The following is a 23,755-nucleotide window of genomic DNA, read 5'->3' as shown; positions in this document are numbered from 1 at the left end:
GTGATATGTGCCCCTAAATATTATGTGTAATTGTTTAAATCGTCATTTATTTCCTAATAGATACCTTTTGTAGCCCAAATGTGCAATTCGATATTTTGTCAGATTATTGTCTTACTGTACTAGGTATCCATATATGCTTCCATCCTCATTTATCATGTGAAAGAGTAGTAATTAATAGTTATAACACTGATTGTACTTTAATTACAGCATGTTTGTAGTCTATATTGGACTATGTTGGTCTATGTTGGACTACAGTACACATGCACTTCTGCACATCGATCAATCCTTCAAGGAACATAAAACTAAGACACACAAGAGGTGGGACCAGGTGCCCAGGATGAGCGAGCATAGCCCGTCGACCAGTCACACCCGCCATGAGCTCTGTATAGTTGTACATTAGACAGTATACTAGTGGTTATGTGCCCCTATATTTGCTGATTATATTGATACTGTGTTGGTCTAAGGCGTTATCAAAATAAACATATGATTTATCATTCACTTTGATAGCAATGGTAGACATTAAAACATCTGCTAGTATCAATGTGGCAAAATAATGGAGGAACCAAAATATTTACTGTTGTTGTTGCTATGGATATTCACTGTCCAGGTAGGTCAATCAGATAATCCATCTTTCTTCTAAAAATTTACCTCATACATGTTGTTCTAGAAAAACTGATAAAGAAGGTTGCAAAGGTAATAATAGAAAGGGGATGAATTATTTTGACTGATAATATTTCTACATTTTATATATTCATCAATTGGATGGATTTCAAATCGACGTCTTAGAATCTTGGAATAAGAATTATTAAGCTTGCAAATTGTATACGTTAAACAAAGTAAGGTTCTCAACGTAATATAGACCTTTGTTAACCTCATGCTTCTTGGTAGCGTGTTTATGCATGACAGGGACTTTATTTTTGCCTTCACGGGGGTGCCTTAATTCTAATATTTCTCATTGGTTTCAATACCACTAGACCGTTTAATAACCCCTGTTAGCGCAATGATATCAACCAGAAATTCACCATTGGATATTATAGTTTATCTCATATATTTTAGTTATCATTGGAAATCTTATCCATTTTATAGATTTATGATTGATGCCATTTAGTGAAGCGAATATTTAGTAACTTCCTGGTATAATGCTCATATGTTTTATCCAAGCTATACGTACTGAAAAATATCAAGTGTAGAATTACTCTGATATTGATGTCATTGATGTCATTAATTTTCATGTTATAGATCAGATTTGATACCCAGGTGGGACAGTCAAAATTTAATCCTTTGTAATAGTGATAAAATATCCCCTTTCACTTCTTGATTTTCTCGGTCCCCATTTGACCCAATATTATACATGTTATTATGTAACTACGTCAACAATAAACCAAACAACAACACACACACACACCCCAAAAAAAAAACAACAGTAATACACGACTACGAAGGGTGGCGACATTAATCTTGGAGATATTGTAAACAAGTTTATGTTTCTACAGATTTTGGTTTGAACATGTTTTATTGGTATACAACCAAAGAGATCGGACACAAGTTCAGATAATTTATCGGTTCCTTTCCTTAGCTAAATCACATAACTGTTGAGTGAAGTAATCTTACCCAATTGTTGTCCAAGTGAAATCATTATATAAACTAAATGTGCATTATTTAGTTTTAACTTATGTATAGCAGGAAAAATATCTAGAGTCAGCTTTAAAGACATTTCTTACTGCCTCAGAGTTAAAATAAAAGATTCATATATTGTATATTTGAATAAGTCTAAATAGACGGTTGAAAAGATTGTTTCGAACTATTTGAGTATATACATTAAAGCAATGATATGATTTTTACAAGAATAGAAAGAACACCAATGCCACATGTATTTTGTCCTAATCAATTATAACAAAGTACACGATGCTTTCCTTGAGTATATATGTTTATTATAATTATATTTATGTAGCATTATTCCATTATCACCTGTATATGGTGTTTATATATCTCAACAAACTTTCTTATGAATAATAAAAGCGTTAGAAAGTTTACACTGTAGGTATATGAGACAAATGTCTGTTGAATGGTGTCAATAAAAGTGCTGAGTCACACTTATGTTCACATACTTACTCCTCCTAGGCACCTGATCCCACCTCTGGTGTGTCCAGGGGTCCGTGTTTGCCCAACTATCTATTTTGTATTGCTTGTAGGAGTTATGAGATTGATCACTGTTCGTTATCTTCACCTTTCATGTATGTACGGATATTTTTCCTTCCATTGTTGATGCTAGAATAATAACTTTCAATAAAAGTCTGAAATATATTGAATGTTGTACTTTAGGTTTATGGTATGAATGACTAAAGGATTCAGTAAATGTAATGAAATTCCAATGCATAAGTAAAATCTGATAAAGACTGATTTGTGACACTGATAAAAAAAAATCTAGTAAGCAAAAAGGGAAATCGAATAACTCGTATCAATAAATCCGTGTGTGGCAGCTGATATCTTTGTGCCCAAAACTGTAACAGTGCAGAGGTTGTCAGATTATATGTTATGTAAAGATGTTAAATACATACATATTTAAGGTTTTCTTCTGGGTATATTCCATTATATTCTCTGCTTCAACTAATTCTTTGTGTAGATGTAGTTTAGGGGAAGTCAACATACCCACTTCCTTGCAAACTGAAATATCTTTGTGTACTGTTTAACTTGATCCATCACTCAGTACATCTTAGTATGTGAAAGGATGAACTGCAGATATTATATTTATATACACTTTATAAGCTTACGTATATGGTAATAATATTTGTCAGACGACATAAAAGCTTCAATCATCACTAAAATAATTGCGATTTCGAAACTGCAAACAATATAAGAGATGCTTTATCAAAAATATAGAAGAAAGAGAGAGAGGGGGTGTTTGTATACTATATTCAATTGGTCACTATGTAATTTAATATAATACCAGTATATTTGCTTTAGGGTGTAAATATGCAAGATTGAAATACGATTTTTTTCTAAACATTTGCTACATCAAACAGAAAACCGAGACCTGATATGTTTCATCGGGTCGTGCTAAAATAAGAGATAGTTAGATACAAATGTTTTTGTTAGAGAAATGACATTTTTCCGCCACAGAATTTAATGTCGTTAACATTTATGGGAAAGCATGGTCAAACACGAACCATAATTCAAATGGCATTGAACAAGAATCCTTTCATTTGATTGAAAATTGTCGATGGTATTAAAAGAATAAATTTCATTTAAATGGAATTTCAGTTTTAATATTAGTAAACAGTCCAATGATACATATGAACAAACTTGCAGTCTATAGAAATATATTTCCACACTTCCCGTCTCATTTGTACAAACTCCGCTAAAATCTTGGATTGGTGTTGTGAATTCGAAAACGATTTATTCAAATATCCCTGATATCATCGTGTCATTGTAATTAATTTCGTAACCCCTGTAAGGATATATAAAATAGAGAGTTGGGCGAACTCAGACCCCTGGATATGCCAGAGGTGGGATCAAGTGCCTAGGAGGAATTAACACCCCCTGAGGACTGGTTACATCCGCCGTGAGCACTACATATTGATCAGGTAAACGGGGTAATCCGTAATCATAATCAGTGTGCCAAGAACGGCCTAAGAATCAGTATGCAAGGTGAAGATAACGAACAGTGATCAATCTCATAACTCCTACAAGCAATACAAAATAGATAGTTGGGCAAACACGGACCCCTGGACACACCAGAGGTGGGATCAGGTGCCTAGGAGGAGTAAGCATCCCCTGTTGATCGGTCACACCCGCCGTGAGCCCCATATCCTGATCAGGTAAACGGAGTTATCCGCAGTCAAAATCAGTGTGCCAAGAACGGCTAAACAATCGGTATAAAACACGTCAGACAGCTTTTGACCTCTTGAGATCTACTACGTATTATTGTATAAGAGTGAACAAGCAGTGGATATAATGTACCATATCGCAGCATTAACAGTCAATACTTACACTGACATGAATCCTCATGAGCTATATTTCATTTAATCCTGTCCGCCATACTTCTTTTTACATATCCCATTTATCATTACCGGGATTTATCTAAAATATGTTTCACACCAAAGTGATTTTCCAGCATCTCGTATATTTATCAATTCAAATCAGCTTTAAAGCTGTACGATCCGATGTCCGTCTTTTATTTTTGTACATAATTACTTTACAGCAGATTAATTACTTTTCACAGTTATTAACTCTCCTTAGTTACATGCTTGAAAACATTTTCATATAAAAGAAAACATTGAGAAGATAGTAGCAGGTACACATAGATTATACATTGTTTGTTAGCCGTCTATAAATAGCCATTTACAAAACACGGACAAGTCACGGATGTACGGAAATAGAAAAAATAGTACGTGATTGATTGATTGAATATTGTTTAACGTAGTTCCACACTCCTGTGACGTCATAAGATTTTGCAAAGTCAATAATTTAATGACTGGAACATAAATTTTGTTGGAGTCTTTTCCAATAGTTATTGTAAAAAATCTTGTTAGCCATAAAAATATTTCTAAAGTCTTAGTTATATTTGAATAGTCAATGATGTGTTTCAAAATATTGAATCCAAGGACAATAACTCTGTTTTCATTAAATTATTTATCAAGTCCATTATGCAATAGATTTCCTATATTTTTCACAAACATTTTACCAAGGTGATAAAGAATTATTATCTGTGTCTTTTCATGAAATTACATAAAATTTTAATCCATGAGTGGTTTTCAATAGCTCAGTTGTATGGTGCCAGACTTAGGTTTTTTATGGGGGTATACATACTCTGGAAGCTATAGATTTGAAATTATTAAGGACAGGTATGGATTTTTTTCATAAATAACTATAACAGATGTACATCTACTAATATAAACAGAAAAAATGATATGTAAACCATGCTATAAGGAAATTGTGTCCATATTTGTTTTTTTTTTTTCTAACATTTTGGAGAATAAGGCTAATTCAATAATTTTGCACTTATTATACTAAAACTTGATGAACATATTGAAAATGACATGTGTTTTAGTTATTGACATGTTTCCTGATAAATAAATGTAATTTAAATTTTTTCTTTTGTTTTTATTTTAAAATAACAACAGATAACTGTTTCCAATGAATTTCATAAAAATCTACATAGGGGTACATTACTTCAGTAGTGTCTGTAATGAAAATGAATATGGAAATCCTTAACTAATTTGCCTTTTCTCATTACTCTGAATGTTAATCTACTGATTCCAAACAAAAAAAATACTACCTAAACCCCAAAAATCCAGGACTGAGGACCCACCTTAAATAGCCCCACGCGGGTCAGAGGAATCCCAACATGAGGCATGTAAATCAAACGCAACAGCCTGACTTTAAGACTGCGAGAGCGTAAAACAACGAGTTACTAAGAGGTGTTTGATATCTATATTTCTCTTAAACTTCTGACACGGTACTGTTGTAACAAAATATACAGCTTTACAGCCCAGTAGCTAAGTACTTCGTTATTAGCTTGAAAATACGGATGTATATTTAATTGCTGTGATAAAGTTTAGAAATTCATTTCAAAATTAAGGATTATCTCCCTCGTGCATAGCTCTTATCCTTAGATGAATTTAACTCCATTTTTTGGCACTCAATTTCCCCCTAAAATAGCTCTTATGGCCTACAAGTTTACTGTTATTTCGGATTTCAAACATTTCGGTTGAGCATCACTGAAGAGACATTATTTGTCGAAATGCGCATCTGGTGCATCAAAATTGATACCGTATAAGTTCTACAATAAGATCACTGAAAGTCTGAACTGAACACGTAACTGTTACTTGAAATTGCCGAGTGCCGATTGTTTGTAAACAACGATTTAAGGAGGTACTCTACATCGTCATAATGGCTAAGTTCAAACATGGATGGAAATATGAATATCAGTAATATTTGCCTATTCATTTAAACAATCATCGCCTAGCTGAGTAGCTTAGTAGGTTAGCACGTGGACTACTGAACTGTAAATTGCTGGATCTAGTCCAGCAGGGGTTTTAAATTTTTTCCAGATGAAATAATGTATCCCATGTCGTACAGCCTCATAAATACGAACGTCTATATACTTTTGTTTATGCTGGAAAAAAAACCCGGGAAAGTTTAATAATGATTTCATACTGAAATAGAATAAAATAGAAAGAAATGAGTCCGAACTGACCTCATGTTGTCAAATATTACTAATCAATATCAGTTCAAAGGGTGTTTACAAAATAATACATGCATACAGTAATTCAAACAATGAAAGAAAACTTCTTTATTTCATTTCATTGTAAGGTTGCACTTGGGAAGATTACTTTCTTCATACACGTAGACCTAGTGAAAAGTACAGGAAATAAACTCCATGGCGGTGGGTGTTGTCAGGGTGTAACAGACACTCACTGTACCAAGTTATGTAAGCCTGTCCTCACCGTGTGTCTCAAGTAAGTGTTTATTCTGAATCCATTGCTGTGGTTACCTTACAAACAATAACTTTATAGTAAGCATGGTGTTCTTATTCAACTTTTATCACAGAGACAAAACTCATACCTGTATCACTAGTTTTACCACCACGTTGGACATGCGTCAACAGACTGTCACATATGGTTCCAAAGTTGGCAATACCACAAATCCACAGTTTTTGGAAGTGGACAACTGGGTGAAACATTGTTTTGATATTAAAGATATTTATAACACGATTAAATAATTAAATAGCATTTTCACTTTTAATTCATGTCAAATACATTTTACCTTTATCTTTTTTCTATCATTTCTAATTAGGCAAAATACCTTGACAAGATATCAGTGAACGTGAATGATATGGGACCCTCTACACCACTCATCTACCAGACCGAGTTTTCTGATTACAGTCTTAAAATTGGGAACAACATTTTGTCCCAAAACTGGAGACAGAAGAAATTAACAACCAGTTATTTTTCGGATCACAATGCTTTCTCGTAATGAGTTTTCATAATCACATAATACAATATCAACTTTTCAGTTTAAACGTATCCAATGTTGATATAAATTTTTCCATATTAGTTTCTTTAAGTCTCTTAACAAATGATTGATAAAATTGCTACATTTAGATTACAGTTAACTTACAAAGCGTACTGTTCTGAGGGCTACTATGGATCAGACTGTACCGCTCACTGTCCTGGTAATCCAAGGAAGTGTGTAGTCAACGAGCATACCTACTGTAAAATGGGTGAGTTGGAATAAGGTATGGGGTGATCTAGAAATCATTTGCATATACCACGTAAACTTCGATATCTCGAACTTGTTAGGACAGAAGAAAAACTTCGAGATATCCGAGGGTTCGAGAAATCAAAGTTAATTATTTTGACACAAATACTGTGTAATGTTTTATGTTGCATGTTTTATTTGACAGGTAAATAAGCACACCTTTTAAAAGCGGTAAAATTTACCTCGGTATAGTTTGAAGTTTAAAATTTTTTAAATACGGTTGCATTTGCATATATATATATATATATATATATATATATATATATATATATATATTACTTTATTTGATACTGCAACACTTACATTTTACGAATTTCGGTCGTTTACCATAGCGATAATCAGTTATCACGTTTGGTTCAGAATTTCTGATACCCGGATTTGTGTTACGCTTTATAAATGATAAACCGATCACTGTAATAATGACGAAGACGTGAAACGAGAAATATCGCCGCCTTGGATTCTGTGGGGTTTTTTTTTTTTTTTCGAATTCTGTTATAGCCTGGAACTTTGCTTCGATTGTATGAACTTTAGAATTCCTTTTTATACCACTGCCAAATAATCCAACTACCCCCGGTTAATATACCGGGTCTTTCGTTACATGTAGATCGCTTATCAGATTGAGCATCACTGAAGAGACATTATTTGTCGAAATGCGCATCTGGTGCATCAAAATTGGTACCGTATAAGTTTTACATACTGAAGATTTTGACTTTTGGTGCTGATATTTATGCTAAACAATAAACTCTTGTATTGTTTAATTCTTGATTTCTATATCACTTTGATTTGTTTAGTGTTACTTTGACTTGTAACAGCAAGTGTAAACGTTTATTATGACAAAATTAAATTCCTATTTCAGTACTCGTCCGCAAGCTGTTTGTTGAATTATCGTTTTATCTTATATATAAGTGTGCATTTTATGATCACCTCCAAACACCAAATCTCCATCAATAGATAAAGCTCCCAAATCAACAGCTTGGGACTAATAAGGAGTGATTATCGGCAATGGCTCCATGAAGTCCGTACTAGACCTAACAGAAACGTCCAACAGGCCGTAACATTAGAATAACGGGATGATTGTGTACTTCAGGTGTGAAGTCAACGGAGCGGGAAACTTATTAATATTGGACTTCGAGATAATGCATGTCTTTATAGCACTTGGGGACAATAAATCTACTTCGAGATAAGCCAGGTATTCCAGATTTCCGTGAGATACCGAGATTTTTTAAAATCGTGAATAAAGTAAAACTGGCTGGGGCCGTAGACTCACTTCCAGACATCTGTGATATTCGACATATCGGTGTTCGAGATACCGACGTTTACATAGGTATATATATATATATATATATATATGCAGTGTATAGTGATCATTTCGGGATCTGTAATTTAATATTTTTGTTGCGAACTGACTAGGAAATTTTCAATTGAAGATTTTGACGAATATGATACAACGTATTTCTTGTCCCTTCACAAAATGCAAGTTCAGTTTCACATAATGTCAATTTCATCCTTTTCCACCACGTACGTCCAAACAATGAATTTCGTAGGCGTGTTAACCGACCGACATCCAAACTCAAATTATTTATTTTAACATGAACAAATTAAAACCGGTTTGACTTTACGCTTACGTGATTTTACTCACTGAGGCATTTAGAATTATTTAGAATAAAATATGTAAAGAAGTAGAGAGTGAAGTGGGAAATTTTCTTGATTTTAAGAGCAGTTATGTCCTTTTATCTCTCTCTAATCCATCATTTTCTACACAGGTTCTCATGATTACATGTTCAGCATGTAGCACCACATATAAGGTCACTTTTACCATAAATACAATTTACTTGTAATATTATTTGTTAGGCACAGGGATCTTACTCGAACACTCTCATCACTCTAAAATGACAACATCATACACAGATATGTAGGGTTTTTAAATAATTTTACTGCGTACACATTTAGGGCAGTCGATATGATGTATTGGTGTAGTTTCACTCAGAATAAGTCAGATTTGTCAAAAATGGGAGTTGACGTCAATGACATGAGATGTCAGAATTCTTAAAGGTACATGTAGCAGGGGACAGTTTCGCATTATAGGCCCGGTCAACTTTTTTCAAAAAATGGAAATACCCCATATTTGAAGTGATATCAAAATTTTCAAAAAATGGAAATACCCCATATTTGAAGTGATATTACATGTGTAAAAATGCATACAATAATTTTAGGATGCATGTCAAATGTAGCTGAGTGCTTAATAAAAATGTTGATATACAACATGTAGGTGTCACCATGATTCCTAGCATATAGATGGGTGCAAATACGAAACTAAGACACGTGGTCAGTTGCTGAAGAAATTCCGGTGAAAACATGTAGGGTCTAGCAAAAGGTCTGTAGCTGTGAGGGAAGGTGGATGGCCCCATATGAGAGGTAGATTTTTGAGAGGGGCAGATAGGGTTCTTGATTGTGCACAGTGTCTAAATCCCCATGTTTGGTACTGTGATGGTGTGGGGGTGGTGCGGATTAGCCCAAATGAGGGAAAATCAAAGCAAAAAAGGGGAACCTTCTCAGAGCATGTTTTGTGCACCAGCACCAGTATTTATAGATGACATGTAATTTAGGGTCATAATTTATTAGCTACACTAATATGAAATACAAGCATTGACATAAAAGGGAAATGTGATTTTTCATTAGTCTGTCATAATCTGACTTTGGTGTATACCCCCTATCCACATGTTTCAAAACCAAAGAAACTGTCCCCTGCCAGCTAAGTTCAAAACAATATTTGGTAGTCCGAACCATTGATGATTCGGATATGGTAAACTCCTGACAATGAAAAATGATATGATTGCCAGAACACGATTAAACAACAAGCAATGTCAATCAAAAGACACAGATTTCGCATTAAAATCAACAATCGAAGAGGTGATAAGAAAATGATATGGAGTGATTAAGTTCAAAACAGTATTAGGTAGTCCGTACCATTGATGATTCGGATATGGTGAACAGCGAAAAATAATGATTGCCAGAAGAAACCGATTAAACAACAAACAAAGTCAATCAAAAGACACAGATCTCACATTAAAATCAACAATCCAAGAGGTGAATGGGAGAGAAGTCTAAGGAAAAAGATACTGTATTATATTTCAAGCTAATATATTTTTCAAGGTCAGACAAATTAAAGCCGCATTCTAGAAATTCTGATATCGCAAGATAAAGAGCTGTGCGAATCCGAACTTATGTTAATTTAGAATAATGTTTTACCATAGTTTAGAGGTCTCAAGATGATATATTAATGATATACTAGTCTTCAATGTCAATACATTTTTCTTATTATCAAGCCCCCCCCCCCCTTTATTTTTAAAAAAAAGAGAATAAAAGCCGCAATGTCGAGACTAGAATATGAAAGGGAGAGATAGAGAGCTATATAAATTCATAATTGTAATGATTTCTTATCATGTTCTAACATAATTAGGACGTATTGAAGATCAAACAATAATCACAACTTTGGGAATCCTCGTTATGGCTAAATTAAGAAACTCAAGATCAGAGCCTTGAAACGAGGGAAACGAATTGTATTCATATTAATCATACAGAATAAAATATCCTATTGGGTGAATTTTGGCGATTAGGCTGTGAAAACTGATTTTAACTAAGGATTTATCCTGGATTCATGCGCGTGAAATCATTCAAATTATTCATTCCACCTGCACGGAATGATTTCAAACGATGCATCCAGGATTTTTCTGTGCTCTTTCTCTCTGCATCGGTTCATATTGGGTTATGATCAATAACAACCTCTTGCATGTCTTGCCAAATGTGACCTTCTTTGTTGAAGTGTTCCCCTACGGGTTCGGTCACGCGGTTGGTTTTGATGGTTGATCGGTGGTTGTTGGTCCTAAGTCTGATGTTTGTAGTTTCCCCAACATATTGTTGTTCACATTGTTTACAATTGATGAGGTATATGCAGAAGTATATATATATATATATATATATATATATATATATATATATATATATATATATATATAAGGTGTTAAATAACTTTAAAATCCGGGAAAATATATTTAGAGTCAATGCGATCATGAACTTTAAAGATCTTTGTGTGCTGAACACCCCGTGTAGTGAACATTTTTGCGGAATGCGGGGGTGGTAAATTTAAAGTGTTCCCGTTTTTAAAAATTTGGACTGAAAATCAAATAACTCGCAAAGCCAAATAGAACTATTTTATCAAACTTTTTAATCCAAGACTTCATAGAAAATAATTATTTGAACAAATTGAACTACAATTCAGCATAATATTTTAAGAAATATGTGGGAATTATAGAGAATAACCAAACCCTACCGGTTAACGTTATTATGATGTCATGAAGGACTCGTTTAATCAACGTCATAACAAACCGGTCTTCTTCAGTCATATTTATCTCAAACTTCCGCCAGAGTTTCGTATGCTCACAAACCAAACTCTTCCAGTTAGGCATTATGGGATAGCGATTTCTTAGGCCGCGTATGCTGTGTGACGTCAATGTACAATGACGAAACGGCATAACTTCAAATGTAAACAACTTTCAAAACAAGGACGTAAAGATCAAGTTCATTACTACTTGAACAGAGTATCCCTACTTTTTAATGATCTTTTGATCATTTTATATTTAAAATAAAATCCATATTCTTATATTAATGCTCTTAATGTTAATATCTTCAAACTTTTAACAGCGAACTACTTCTTTAGAGTTATTTGCCCACGTGATAATCGCGGACTCGCAATATACAAATCTGTATATTGTACTGCGTCACATACGAGAGGTCTATACGTAGGTGAGGCAATGAGCCTCGACGGGGAGTTTGGTATTTATCTGAGATAGCAACGTAACGCAAGAATACATACACAAAAGTACTATGACGTCACAGTAAGTATTCTACAATATTGAAAAGATATAAAAAAGATACACAAAGACGTTTACTGAAGCTTTAGCGCTTTCATTTCAAATCTTCCGAAGCTTTATATTTAGTAATATAGCGACGTTACGTCACAAACAGCGGAACGTTAAAATTAAACAAATCTAGACGTCATTACATACTGACTGTTGAAACGTATTGTTCATTGTGACGTCATAGTAAAGCAATATTTGTGACGTAACGTCACTATGCTATTAAATGTAAAGCAAAAACAGGATTTTGAGGAAGAAGAAAGTGTTACTGACGGATAGACAGACGAACGGACATATCAGGGTAAAAATAATATACCCGAAGTTCGTTAGAAAAAGCGGGTATAATAAAATAATCCAAATAGTAATAAACTAAAGGTATTTGGAGACATTACTGCAAGTTGTATGTCTGACAGATCGGATATGTTTTATGAAAGGCGAATATAACGAACAGTGATCAATTTCATAACTCCTATAACAACATCCCCTGTCGACCGGTCACAGTGAGCCCTATATCCTGATCAGGTAAACGGAGTTATCCGTAGTCAAAATCAGTGTGCCATTGAACGGCCTAACAATCGGTATGAAAAACGAGAGACAGCATTTGACACAAATGACAGGGTGTATTGACGAACTAGATCGTTATAACGGCCATAGAATTTAACGGGGCATAAGTGCTCAAGTACCACCTGTAATAGGCATGGAACGTGTAGTGTCCAAAATCAAATGTCTGTGTGTAATTATACATTTTCTCCTTTGACCATGTAGCCACCGGTAATTTTGGATGTTATATATTGTTGTAGGTTGGCGTGGTAACAACTGTGACCAAGACATTAACGAATGTTCTACACAAGCTTTCTGTAGTCATGGTCACTGTACAAACACTGTTGGTAGTTTTCATTGTACCTGTCCTCCCTCCGTGTATGGTCTGAAATGTCAACTTGATGAGGATGAATGTTTACTGGAGCCTTGTAATGGCGGAGAGTGTATCAACAAAATAGGGAGTTACCAGTGTCAGTGTAAGAACGGAACCACTGGTACAAACTGTGAAGCTTTAACGGCAACAACGTGTTCCGGCATCACGTGTAATAACCATGGAACGTGTAGTGTCCGACATCATAAGGCAGTGTGTACGTGTGATACAGACTACTCTGGGACTGACTGTTCCGTCAGAGACTTCTGTAGAAACAACAAATGTCAACATAGTTCTACTTGTGTTACTAGTGAAACAAACTATACCTGTCACTGTCAGAAAGGTTATACGGGTCAATATTGTGAAACTCAGGATTACTGCGCCAGTCAACCTTGTCTTAACTTGGGAGTCTGTACGAACACACCGGCAGGATACCAGTGTAAATGTGTTGATTATTTTACAGGGAGAAATTGCAGTGAGTATAACTTTTGTGGGGGAATTAATTGCAGTGGTAACGGTGTTTGTCACGTGGTTGGGAAGGGTCGTCATTGTTCTTGTAACCCAGGGTATAAAGGCAACGACTGTGAAACACAGGACTACTGCTATAACAAGAACTGCTCAAACCATGGAAACTGTAACAACGGAAACAATGGGTACACGTGTACCTGTAGTGGCGGATACACCGGTAAAGACTGTGACGCGCGGGATTATTGCTACACCAAACACTGTTTTCAGCGTGGTAGTTGTCGGAATGGAAACAACGGATATACGTGTAGTTGTAATTCGGGATATATCGGTAAAGATTGCGAAACACGGAATTATTGTAATAATAAGCACTGTTCTAACCACGGTACGTGTCATAACGAACAAACCTCATACAGATGTAACTGTACCTCTGGGTACATCGGTAAAGATTGCCAGACACGAGATTATTGTTACAATCAGAAATGCTCTAACCATGGCACCTGTCATAACGGACGAACCACGTACACATGTACTTGTCATCCGGGTTACACGGGCAAAAACTGTGAGCACACTTACTGTTACAACAAAATATGCTCAAACCATGGTAAATGTATAAATGGTCAAAACACATATACATGTAACTGTACCGCAGGATACATGGGCACAAACTGTGAAAAAATAGATTACTGTAACAATCAGCGCTGTTCTAACCACGGTACTTGTCGTAACGGAAATACCAAATATACATGTAATTGTAACCCTGGATTCACTGGTACAAACTGTGAAAAAACAGATTATTGTAACAATCAGCACTGTTCTAACCACGGTACTTGTCGTAACGGAAATACCAAATATACCTGTAACTGTAACGCTGGATATACGGGTACTAACTGTGAAAAAACAGATTATTGTAACAATCAGCGCTGTTCTAACCACGGTACTTGTCATAACGGAAATAACGGATATACATGTAATTGTAACCCTGGATTCAACGGTACAAATTGTGAAAAAATAGATTACTGTAACAACCAGCACTGTTCTAACCACGGTACTTGTCGTAACGGAAATACCAAATATACATGTAATTGTAACCCTGGATACACGGGTAAAACCTGTGAAAAAACAGATCATTGTAACCATCAGCATTGTTCTAACCATGGTAGTTGTGTGAATGGAGACAGTTCATACACATGTAATTGTAGCGCAGGATATTCGGGTAGGAACTGTCAGACACGGAATTATTGTTACAATAATCGTCAATGTCAGAATGGCGCCACATGTGTGAATGGGAATTCTAATTATACCTGTAAATGCGTCCATGGTTATAAAGGTATCCACTGTGAAGTGAGTGATTTCTGTCACAACAAGAAATGTAGTGGGCGTGGAACGTGTCAGAATGGTCACCATGGTTACTCCTGTAACTGCAATTCTGGTTTCCTAGGTAATGATTGTGAACATGATTATTGCTTCAATAACACGTGTAAAAATAGAGCTACTTGTCATAGTGGAACATCAAACTATACGTGTTCTTGTACGCCGGGATACGTGGGATCACTTTGTGAAACTCGGAATCATTGTCAAGGTCAGACATGTAGCAGTAGGGGAACATGTCAAAATGGCCGCAGTGGGTACACGTGTCAGTGTCCGCCACAGTATCGGGGAAGTAACTGTGAATTAAACAATTATTGTCATAGTAACCCATGTAAACAAGGAACGTGTACAAATACTAACAAGGGATATAACTGTTCCTGTACTGCGGGATATACCGGAACAAACTGTGATAGAACAGATCATTGTAACCATCAGCATTGTTCTAACCATGGTAGTTGTGTGAATGGAGACAGTTCATACACATGTAATTGTAACGCAGAATACTCGGGTAGGAACTGTCAGATACGGAATTATTGTTACAATAACCATCAATGTCAGAATGGTGCCACATGCGTGAATGGAAATTCTAAGTATACCTGTAAATGCGCCCATGGTTATAAAGGTATCCACTGTGAAGTGCGTGATTTCTGTTACAACAAGAACTGTAGTGTGCGTGGAACGTGTCAGAATGGTCACCATGGTTACTCCTGTAACTGCAATTCTGGTTTCCTAGGTAATGATTGTGAACATGATTATTGCTTCAATAACACGTGTAAAAACAGAGCTACCTGTCATAGTGGAGCGTCAAACTATACGTGTTCTTGTACGCCGGGATACGTGGGATCACTTTGTGAAACTCGGAATTATTGTCACGATCAGACATGTAGCAAGATGGGAACATGTCAAAATGGCCGCAGTGGGTACACGTGTAATTGTCCACCACAGTATCGGGGAAGTGACTGTGAATTAAACAATTATTGTCATAGTAATCCATGTAGACACGGAACGTGTACAAATACTAACAATGCATATAACTGTTCCTGTACTACGGGATATACCGGAACAAACTGTGACAAAACAGATCATTGTTACAACCAACATTGCTCTAACAACGGTACTTGTCATAACGAAAATACAGCATACAAATGTACCTGTGCCGCTGGATACACGGGTACAAACTGTGAACACACTTACTGCTATAATAAGAACTGTTCTGGGCGCGGATCCTGTCAGAATGAACATAATGGATACACATGTCGATGTAATGCTGGATTTATGGGGCAAGACTGCGAGGTACAGAATTACTGTTATAATCAGCGCTGTTCTAACCACGGTAGATGTGTAAATGAACACAGCTCATACACATGTAATTGTAACGCAGGATATTCGGGTAGGAACTGTCAGACGCGGAATTTTTGTTATAATAATCACCAATGTCAGCATGGCGCCACATGTGTGAATGGGAATTCTAATTATACCTGTAAATGCGTCCATGGTTATAAAGGTATCCACTGTGAAGTGCGTGATTTCTGTCACAACAAGAAATGTAGTGGGCGTGGAACGTGTCAGAATGGTCACCATGGTTACTCCTGTAACTGCAATTCTGGTTTCCTAGGTAATGATTGTGAACATGATTATTGCTTCAATAACACGTGTAAAAATAGAGCTACTTGTCATAGTGGAGCGTCAAACTATACGTGTTCTTGTACGCCGGGATACGTGGGATCACTTTGTGAAACTCGGAATCATTGTCACGATCAGACATGTAGCAGTAGGGGAACATGTCAAAATGGCCGCAGTGGGTACACGTGTCAGTGTCCGCCACAGTATCGGGGAAGTAACTGTGAATTAAACAATTATTGTCATAGTAACCCATGTAAACATGGAACGTGTACAAATACTAACAGTGGATATAACTGTTCGTGTACTGCGGGATATACCGGAACAAACTGTGATAGAACAGACAATTGCTACAACAATACGTGTTCAAACCATGGAAATTGCAGTAATCTCGAAAGTGGATACGTTTGCAAATGTGAACCTGGATTCAATGGAACTGACTGTGACGAAAGAGCTTATTGTTTTCAAAATCCTTGTCAAAATGGAGGTACTTGTCAACAGCAACTTCATGGACACGTCTGCAAATGCACGCCTGAATTTCAAGGGTTAAACTGTACTGAAAGAAACCCCTGTCAGAATCATACGTGCAGCAGCCATGGCATTTGTTCTTCATTGTCCGGTGATTACAGGTGTACATGTCATGATGGATTTTATGGAAAAGATTGTCAATATCAAGACTTTTGTTATCAGATAGATTGCAACAGAAATGGAATTTGTCAAAATGCATCAACGACATTTGAATGTAAGTGTAATCCGGGCTTCAAAGGACGTGAATGTCAATATGTGGACCACTGCAGTAACTATGAATGTAACAATGGAACGTGTCACCAGAATACCACACATCGGGCAGAATGTAGGTGTTTAAGTGGATACAGTGGTCAGCACTGCGAAATATTCGACGAATGCAGTAAACTTCCCTGCCAAAATAAAGGTACTTGTTATAATGGAACATTACAGTACTACTGTGTTTGTAGAGAGGGTTTCAGTGGTAGTAAATGTGAATCCCGTGATCCATGCTTTCAACAAGAATGTAATCAAAATGGTAAGTGCATAAGTACTGCTGGCGGTGATTTTATTTGTGAGTGTTTTGGAAATTATACTGGAAAATTATGCCAAAATCCTCCATCAACACCACAACCCTCGACATCCGAAACTCGAAATACAACGTATACTTACACAACAGATCGAATTTTAAGATCATCAACACAAATACCAGAGTCATCAACAAACAAACACCATTCTATACCGTCTACAAAAGCACCAACAATGTCGTCTGCAAACTTTCCTACAAGGATCACGACAGTTAACACACCCTCAACCTCAGGAAAGTTCACCAATAATCCAGCGCATGTTTCCCCGACAAGAAGTACAACAGTATCATTATCCTCATCAACAATTCCTGACAATGTCTTTTCAACAGGAAGCACGAAATCATCAACATCGTCACCGACAGTTCCTGACGTTACTAGTTCAGACCATCAATTTTCAGAAGCAGCTTCGAAAACCTCCATGTCCACAGCAGATTCATTTTCAACTTCGGAGAAGTTCACCAATACTACACCTTCTGTGTCTACCACGGAGAGCATGGGAACTCCATTATCTTCATCAGCGGGCCCCAGCATAACTTCCAGCACATCCAAAAACACGGAAACGCCATCAATAGCTTCCTCTACAGCAACTACAATGATTCCTGAACCAACAGGTAAACCTATCTAAATTAATATCCACATCGATAAAAACCAAAATATTAGTATGTACATGCATTTTGAATCTTAACAAATGTTGTCCAAAACTTTTAAAATCGATATTGTAGAAATAATATTCGAGGGGAATGTGAAATTTGCTACGGAGTGGCGCCCCGCACTGGCGAATAAATCCAGCGAAGAATACAGGAACATCTCAGTGCAGTTCCTACAACTGGTATGTATAAATTTTATATTTTTCTTATTTCATTAGTAAAGATGCAGTTAATATTAATCTTTTTTCTGAGAAATTGTTTAATATCTTTTGCAGATGGCCGCTGTGTATGAAAATGGAGAGCTGAAAGCTGTTTACGTGGAAACAAACATCATCAGTATCAGGTATGCTACACGCTTTTCATCGCTCCATTGAATGAACGTACAAGGAACCCAATACATGCTTTATCCACTTAAAAATAAGTTATTCATGATGTTCCAGATTTTCTACCTGTTATTTTACAGTCGGGGTAGTATAGATATAAAGTACAATCAGACGTTCAAGACTGAAAGTAACGACAGTGTTATCGAGGTTAATGACACCATTGTCATGGAAACGTTTGAAGAAAGGATAAAGGAGTTGGAAGACCATCCACCCAAAGACATCCAAGGCCTCGTGGACACGTTCAATATAACACATGCTCAGATAAGACTCCGAGGTGACAAAGCTTTGTAAATTTCATTTTATTTGAAGCGTCAGTGCACAAAACGTACACAAACAATTGAATTTGATTCCTGTAGAATGATCAAATCTTATATATAAAACAGTGCATGTTTCCGAGATTGTCTTATAACAATACAAGGAAACTGATTAATGATTAGTTTAACAAATACATGTAACAACATACGGTAGCTTCTGGTAGTAAATAACAACGATGATTATTATTTCACTTAGAATTACCCAGACGTCACCGACCGACTCCGACGATGCCCCCAACGACTCATTCAACAGGTAGTAATAGTGCTGTGTAAATCTTCATAATAAAGTGTAAAACAAAACATTAAATTATTGATGTTTAAAAATATATGTACTACTGGTATTATAATTTTCTAGGAAACCCGACAAAATCAATAGAAGTGGTACAACAACACCAAAAGGTGAGTACACAAATTTCCTCACGAACACATGTTTCTGGTGTTTTGTGTATGAAACAGAGGTGTGCTTGTAGGCCATTTAAATTTCGTCGGAGAGAATGGGAGGGATACACTGTATGTGGTTGTGGGGTTTCTATGGGTGTGAATAAGAGTAAATTTAAATGTTGACATTAATCTGAAGAAAGCGGACTACATTGTCCTGACGGAATGATACGAACCAAGGAGTGATGGGTTCACGCAACATCCCACGTGTGTAGTACCGAGGAACTCGTGGAGCCAAAGCATGGCGTGTCTTACTTCATCCACAGCCGATGTCTCCGTGAATGTTTTAGTAGTGGTTCAGGGTGCATCTGTTTACCCTTTGTAACACAATCAAGTAAAAGCCCATACATGTACATGTAGGCGATCCCCATGTCATTCTTGTTTAGGTTGTCTGAGATGTATTTTTGACACTGGTGGATCTCCATATTATTGGTGTTATGAATAAATTTCAGCTTCTACAATCGTCATTGATAATTCCATGCATAAATGACAATGTTCAGCTAACAAAACAGTAAAACACGGTTACACCGAACATGCCTATGATGAATTAACGCTTACAGCGGAGTGATTTTCAACTCCAATAGCATTATAACATATTATTAACTTAATGGATAGTTTATAACGAATCAATATTGTTCTTGTCCCCAGCACTTCGCTACATGCTGTATAATAATGTTTTATTGAATATGCATTCTGCTGTAAATCATTGCTAAGAAAACTTAGAAAGTCGGTTTCTTGTCATGCTATTTTATATTAGTATAAAAATGCATAATTGTCATTATCAGATATAGTTACACAATTCTTAAATCTGTATTTTGAAATATCCTATATATGTGTGAAAAACACAGCTTCCCCCATTATATCTAAACATATATATATTTTGGTTAAAATGAGACCTTATGGAGCCCACACCCATTTCCCACATTTTGATACCATTCACAAAATTACATATCGATGTCAGTTCAGCTTCATTATCAGTGACCAGAGAGAGCGATGTTGTAGGGTGGAGTACAGTAGGTCAGTAAATCAGCACATAGTACAAACTCAGTTATCATCTGTCTATATCATTATCTGTTTGATGTTAGTTAGGGGTCGGTGTACTCTGTAGAACTCAACATCCAGTGTACTTACGGGACCGAAGTCACTAATGCTGGTCTTGACAGTATAGCCTGAATTTAAAAAAAAGTTAAAAATGTGGAACAACTAAAAAAATTAAAAGTTTCGAAAAAGTAAATAAAAAACATGTATTAGTAAGTGGATGGGCTCTCTGCAATTGTACTTTATTCGTCCTTCAAGTTATAGCGTGTAAAACGATGTAATAGTATACAAATCCTGATTTATATCTGAAAAGATTTAATGATATTCAATAATCGTGTTATTCATATGCGAACACCTTGATTTTAGTCGATAATATTGATATTAATATGTGATTTTTTTATGTACATTCGATAGTCTCGATATCTATATGAGATTTTTTTTTTAATGTACATTCGATAATCTTGATATTTATATGTGAAATCTTTGATTTATATGCGATAAATCTTGATTTATATTCAGACTTTTTGCATATAGATATCAGGATTATCGAATATAAAACAAGACTTACACATAAATCAAGATTTGCGCATATAAACATCAAGATTATCGAATATAAATCAAGATTTATGCATGTAAATATCAAGTTTATCGAATATCAATCAAGATTTATGCATGTAAATATCAAGTTTATCGAATATCAATCAAGATTTATGCATGTAAATATCAAGTTTATCGAATATCAATCAAAATTTACGCATGTAAATATCAAGACTGTCTAATACAAATCAAGATTTTCGCATATAAATCAAGGTTTGTATAATATTGCAACGTTTTACACGCCATACCAAGTGGAAAGAATTACATGCTTGAATTTTACATTTTACCCCGCATGTTGTGCATCATGATTATGACTAAAATGATGTTTACACCGGGAAACAAATTAATGGATGTAGATTCAAGGACATAAATGCAGCTGGACATTTCCCAATTATTGACACAGACTGAGATAAACCGCGTACAAACACGATATTTATTTACTGATATACACGCCTGGACTGGTGGGTAATTCGCTGACTGGTATGCGATATCACGATCTGATAACTTTTCGAATTAGGATGGGTGAAGCTGCTGTTTAAGTAAAGTAGTTATCAAAGTTTAAATGCAAGGCCTATTTATTATTACATTAAAATAGAATGACAGCAATCATTTGAAATCTCAAAACGTTTGTGGTATAAGAAAATGTAAACATTCGAATTGTGATATTATAACCAGTCCTGTCCCAGGATAGTGTCCCCATACATGTGATATGAATGAAATAGTTTATTACATTTTCAATGATCGACCGACAAAGTTTTCCAGATGTATCAAATGAATTATCTATCATATTGTAAACTTTGTTTTTATTGTATAACTATATTTGTCATCTTTTTTCTTCTATTGAACAACATCCAGTGTATTTAAAATATTCAAACTATATGCAATCTACACGCTACTTCATGGCATTCATGTGTAACATTAATAACTCCCATCAGGTTCCCGTTGCTCAAATCCACTTGCCATGTGGACTGATCTTAATTTGTGTTCAAGGCAGGCAAAATAAAACAAATTTGAGAATAAAAAATGTCATATATTAGGTAAATGATGAAAGATATAACAGTGTATGTGGAATATTTTTTTCTGTATTTACATTTCGTACATTTTAGTCCTGGGCGGAGTCGAACTTGGGCCTGCTGATCGGGGTCGCCGGCGGTGTGCTGCTCTTGCTGATAATCCTTGGGCTTATCGAGAGGAGATTAAGGTTTGTGTCAACACTAGATTACGTGTTAAATGTACCTTCAAACATGTACTTTATCTCATCAACCTAGATATATAGTCTCTACATGTCTCAATCGCATGTAACAGATTACATGTATTTGTAAATTATTTACTTATTTACTTTTAATATCACCTACAGGTGATTACATAATTAATAGAACAATTAGAACGATACACTGACCCCTTCTATGTTTCAATTTTGATTTGAAATGTTTGTACTTGAGAGTGGCGACCTGCTAGAATTTCAGAAATGATTTAATTTTTTCTCTCGGATGACCGAGATATCGACCACTAAAGAGCTAAGGTCAATAAGGACCGATAATGGCCTATGTTCCTGAAGTACAATCAACTGGGATATTCATTTTTTTTTTTTTTTTTTTTTTTTTTTTTTTTGCGTTACTAACGTTATTTACTGGGGATTTATTTTTACTTTGATATAAGAAATAAATCATTGTAAGTAACTTCAATATAACAGATAAATCATTGTAAGTAACTTCAATATAACAGATAAATCGTTGTAAGTAACTTCAATATAACAGATAAATTATTGTAAGTAACTTCAATATAACAGATAAATCATTGTAAGTAACTTCAATATAACAGATAAATCATTGTAAGTAACTTCAATATAACATAAATCATTGTAAGCAACTTCAATATAACAGATAAATCATTGTAAGTAACTTCAATATAACAGATAAATCATTGTAAGCAACTTCAATATAACAGATAAATCATTGTAAGTAACTTCAATATAACAGATAAATCATTGTAAGTAACTTCAATATAACAGATAAATCATTGTAAGCAACTTCAACATAAGTGCAGTAGACTGTAGAACTCAAAATGACAAAAACAGACGATTGTTGAAATTTCATTTGTCATATTAACGCCCTCCACAAGCATGTGCCAAAACTTCTTTGATAAGGTTAAATTAATTATAATATTGTAAAACTAATGACAGAATACCAGTGTGGCATTGTTTTTAAAGGAGATAATATTTCATGGAAAATACTGATACTTACAAACAGTACCTACATGTGTATCTTAAGCTAGTTATTTCAGTATCAGATAATGCTACCTGACGAATACGCAGTCTATTTTTACCATTTCCTGAATGTATGTGTATTTTAGTGTATCAAACTATGTAGAGAGCTGACATTATTCTTTTCCATCCTGGAATCGACAGTTGACACCGACCGATCGAAAAACAAATGGATTTGTGTCTTTCCATTAATTCGATATCTTGGACATTATATTATGACCTAATTAGCCCAGCTTTTGCAATCCAATAATTATTTGTTAGCATACACTTATATTTTAGAGCATGTATCATTATTTCTAATCCTCGGGCTCGGTTGTTAAACCTATTTTAGGACCGCCCTCTCCGATGGGTTGGATCTTTCACCTTAGAAAACCACTGTACTTTATTGCTATTGTTATGCTAATTGGAAAATGAAAGAACCCGTACCGCTTGGATGTGT

General features: G+C 35.4%; 1 protein-coding gene across 1 annotated transcript in view; it reads left to right on the top strand.

The window, feature by feature from the left end:
* Positions 1–485: 485 nt before the first annotated feature.
* Positions 486–23,755, top strand: part of LOC125656777 (neurogenic locus notch homolog protein 1-like) — a 31,358-nt gene continuing 8,088 nt past the window's right edge. The window contains exons 1-12 of the mRNA XM_056143138.1: positions 486–607; positions 6,316–6,461; positions 6,553–6,676; positions 6,799–6,974; positions 7,107–7,225; positions 12,980–18,247; positions 18,359–18,465; positions 18,559–18,626; positions 18,747–18,940; positions 19,177–19,233; positions 19,336–19,379; positions 22,160–22,254. Of these exons, the coding sequence (XP_055999113.1) occupies positions 554–607; positions 6,316–6,461; positions 6,553–6,676; positions 6,799–6,974; positions 7,107–7,225; positions 12,980–18,247; positions 18,359–18,465; positions 18,559–18,626; positions 18,747–18,940; positions 19,177–19,233; positions 19,336–19,379; positions 22,160–22,254 (6,452 nt within the window). The 5' untranslated portion in view covers positions 486–553. The remainder of the gene's footprint in view (positions 608–6,315; positions 6,462–6,552; positions 6,677–6,798; positions 6,975–7,106; positions 7,226–12,979; positions 18,248–18,358; positions 18,466–18,558; positions 18,627–18,746; positions 18,941–19,176; positions 19,234–19,335; positions 19,380–22,159; positions 22,255–23,755) is intronic.

This window comes from Ostrea edulis, chromosome 7 (assembly GCF_947568905.1).
Source record: "Ostrea edulis chromosome 7, xbOstEdul1.1, whole genome shotgun sequence".
Classification (NCBI taxonomy): Eukaryota; Metazoa; Mollusca; class Bivalvia; order Ostreida; family Ostreidae; genus Ostrea; species Ostrea edulis.
The sequence above is the reverse complement of the archived record's forward strand: the minus strand, read 5'-3'. Positions and strand labels throughout refer to the sequence as shown.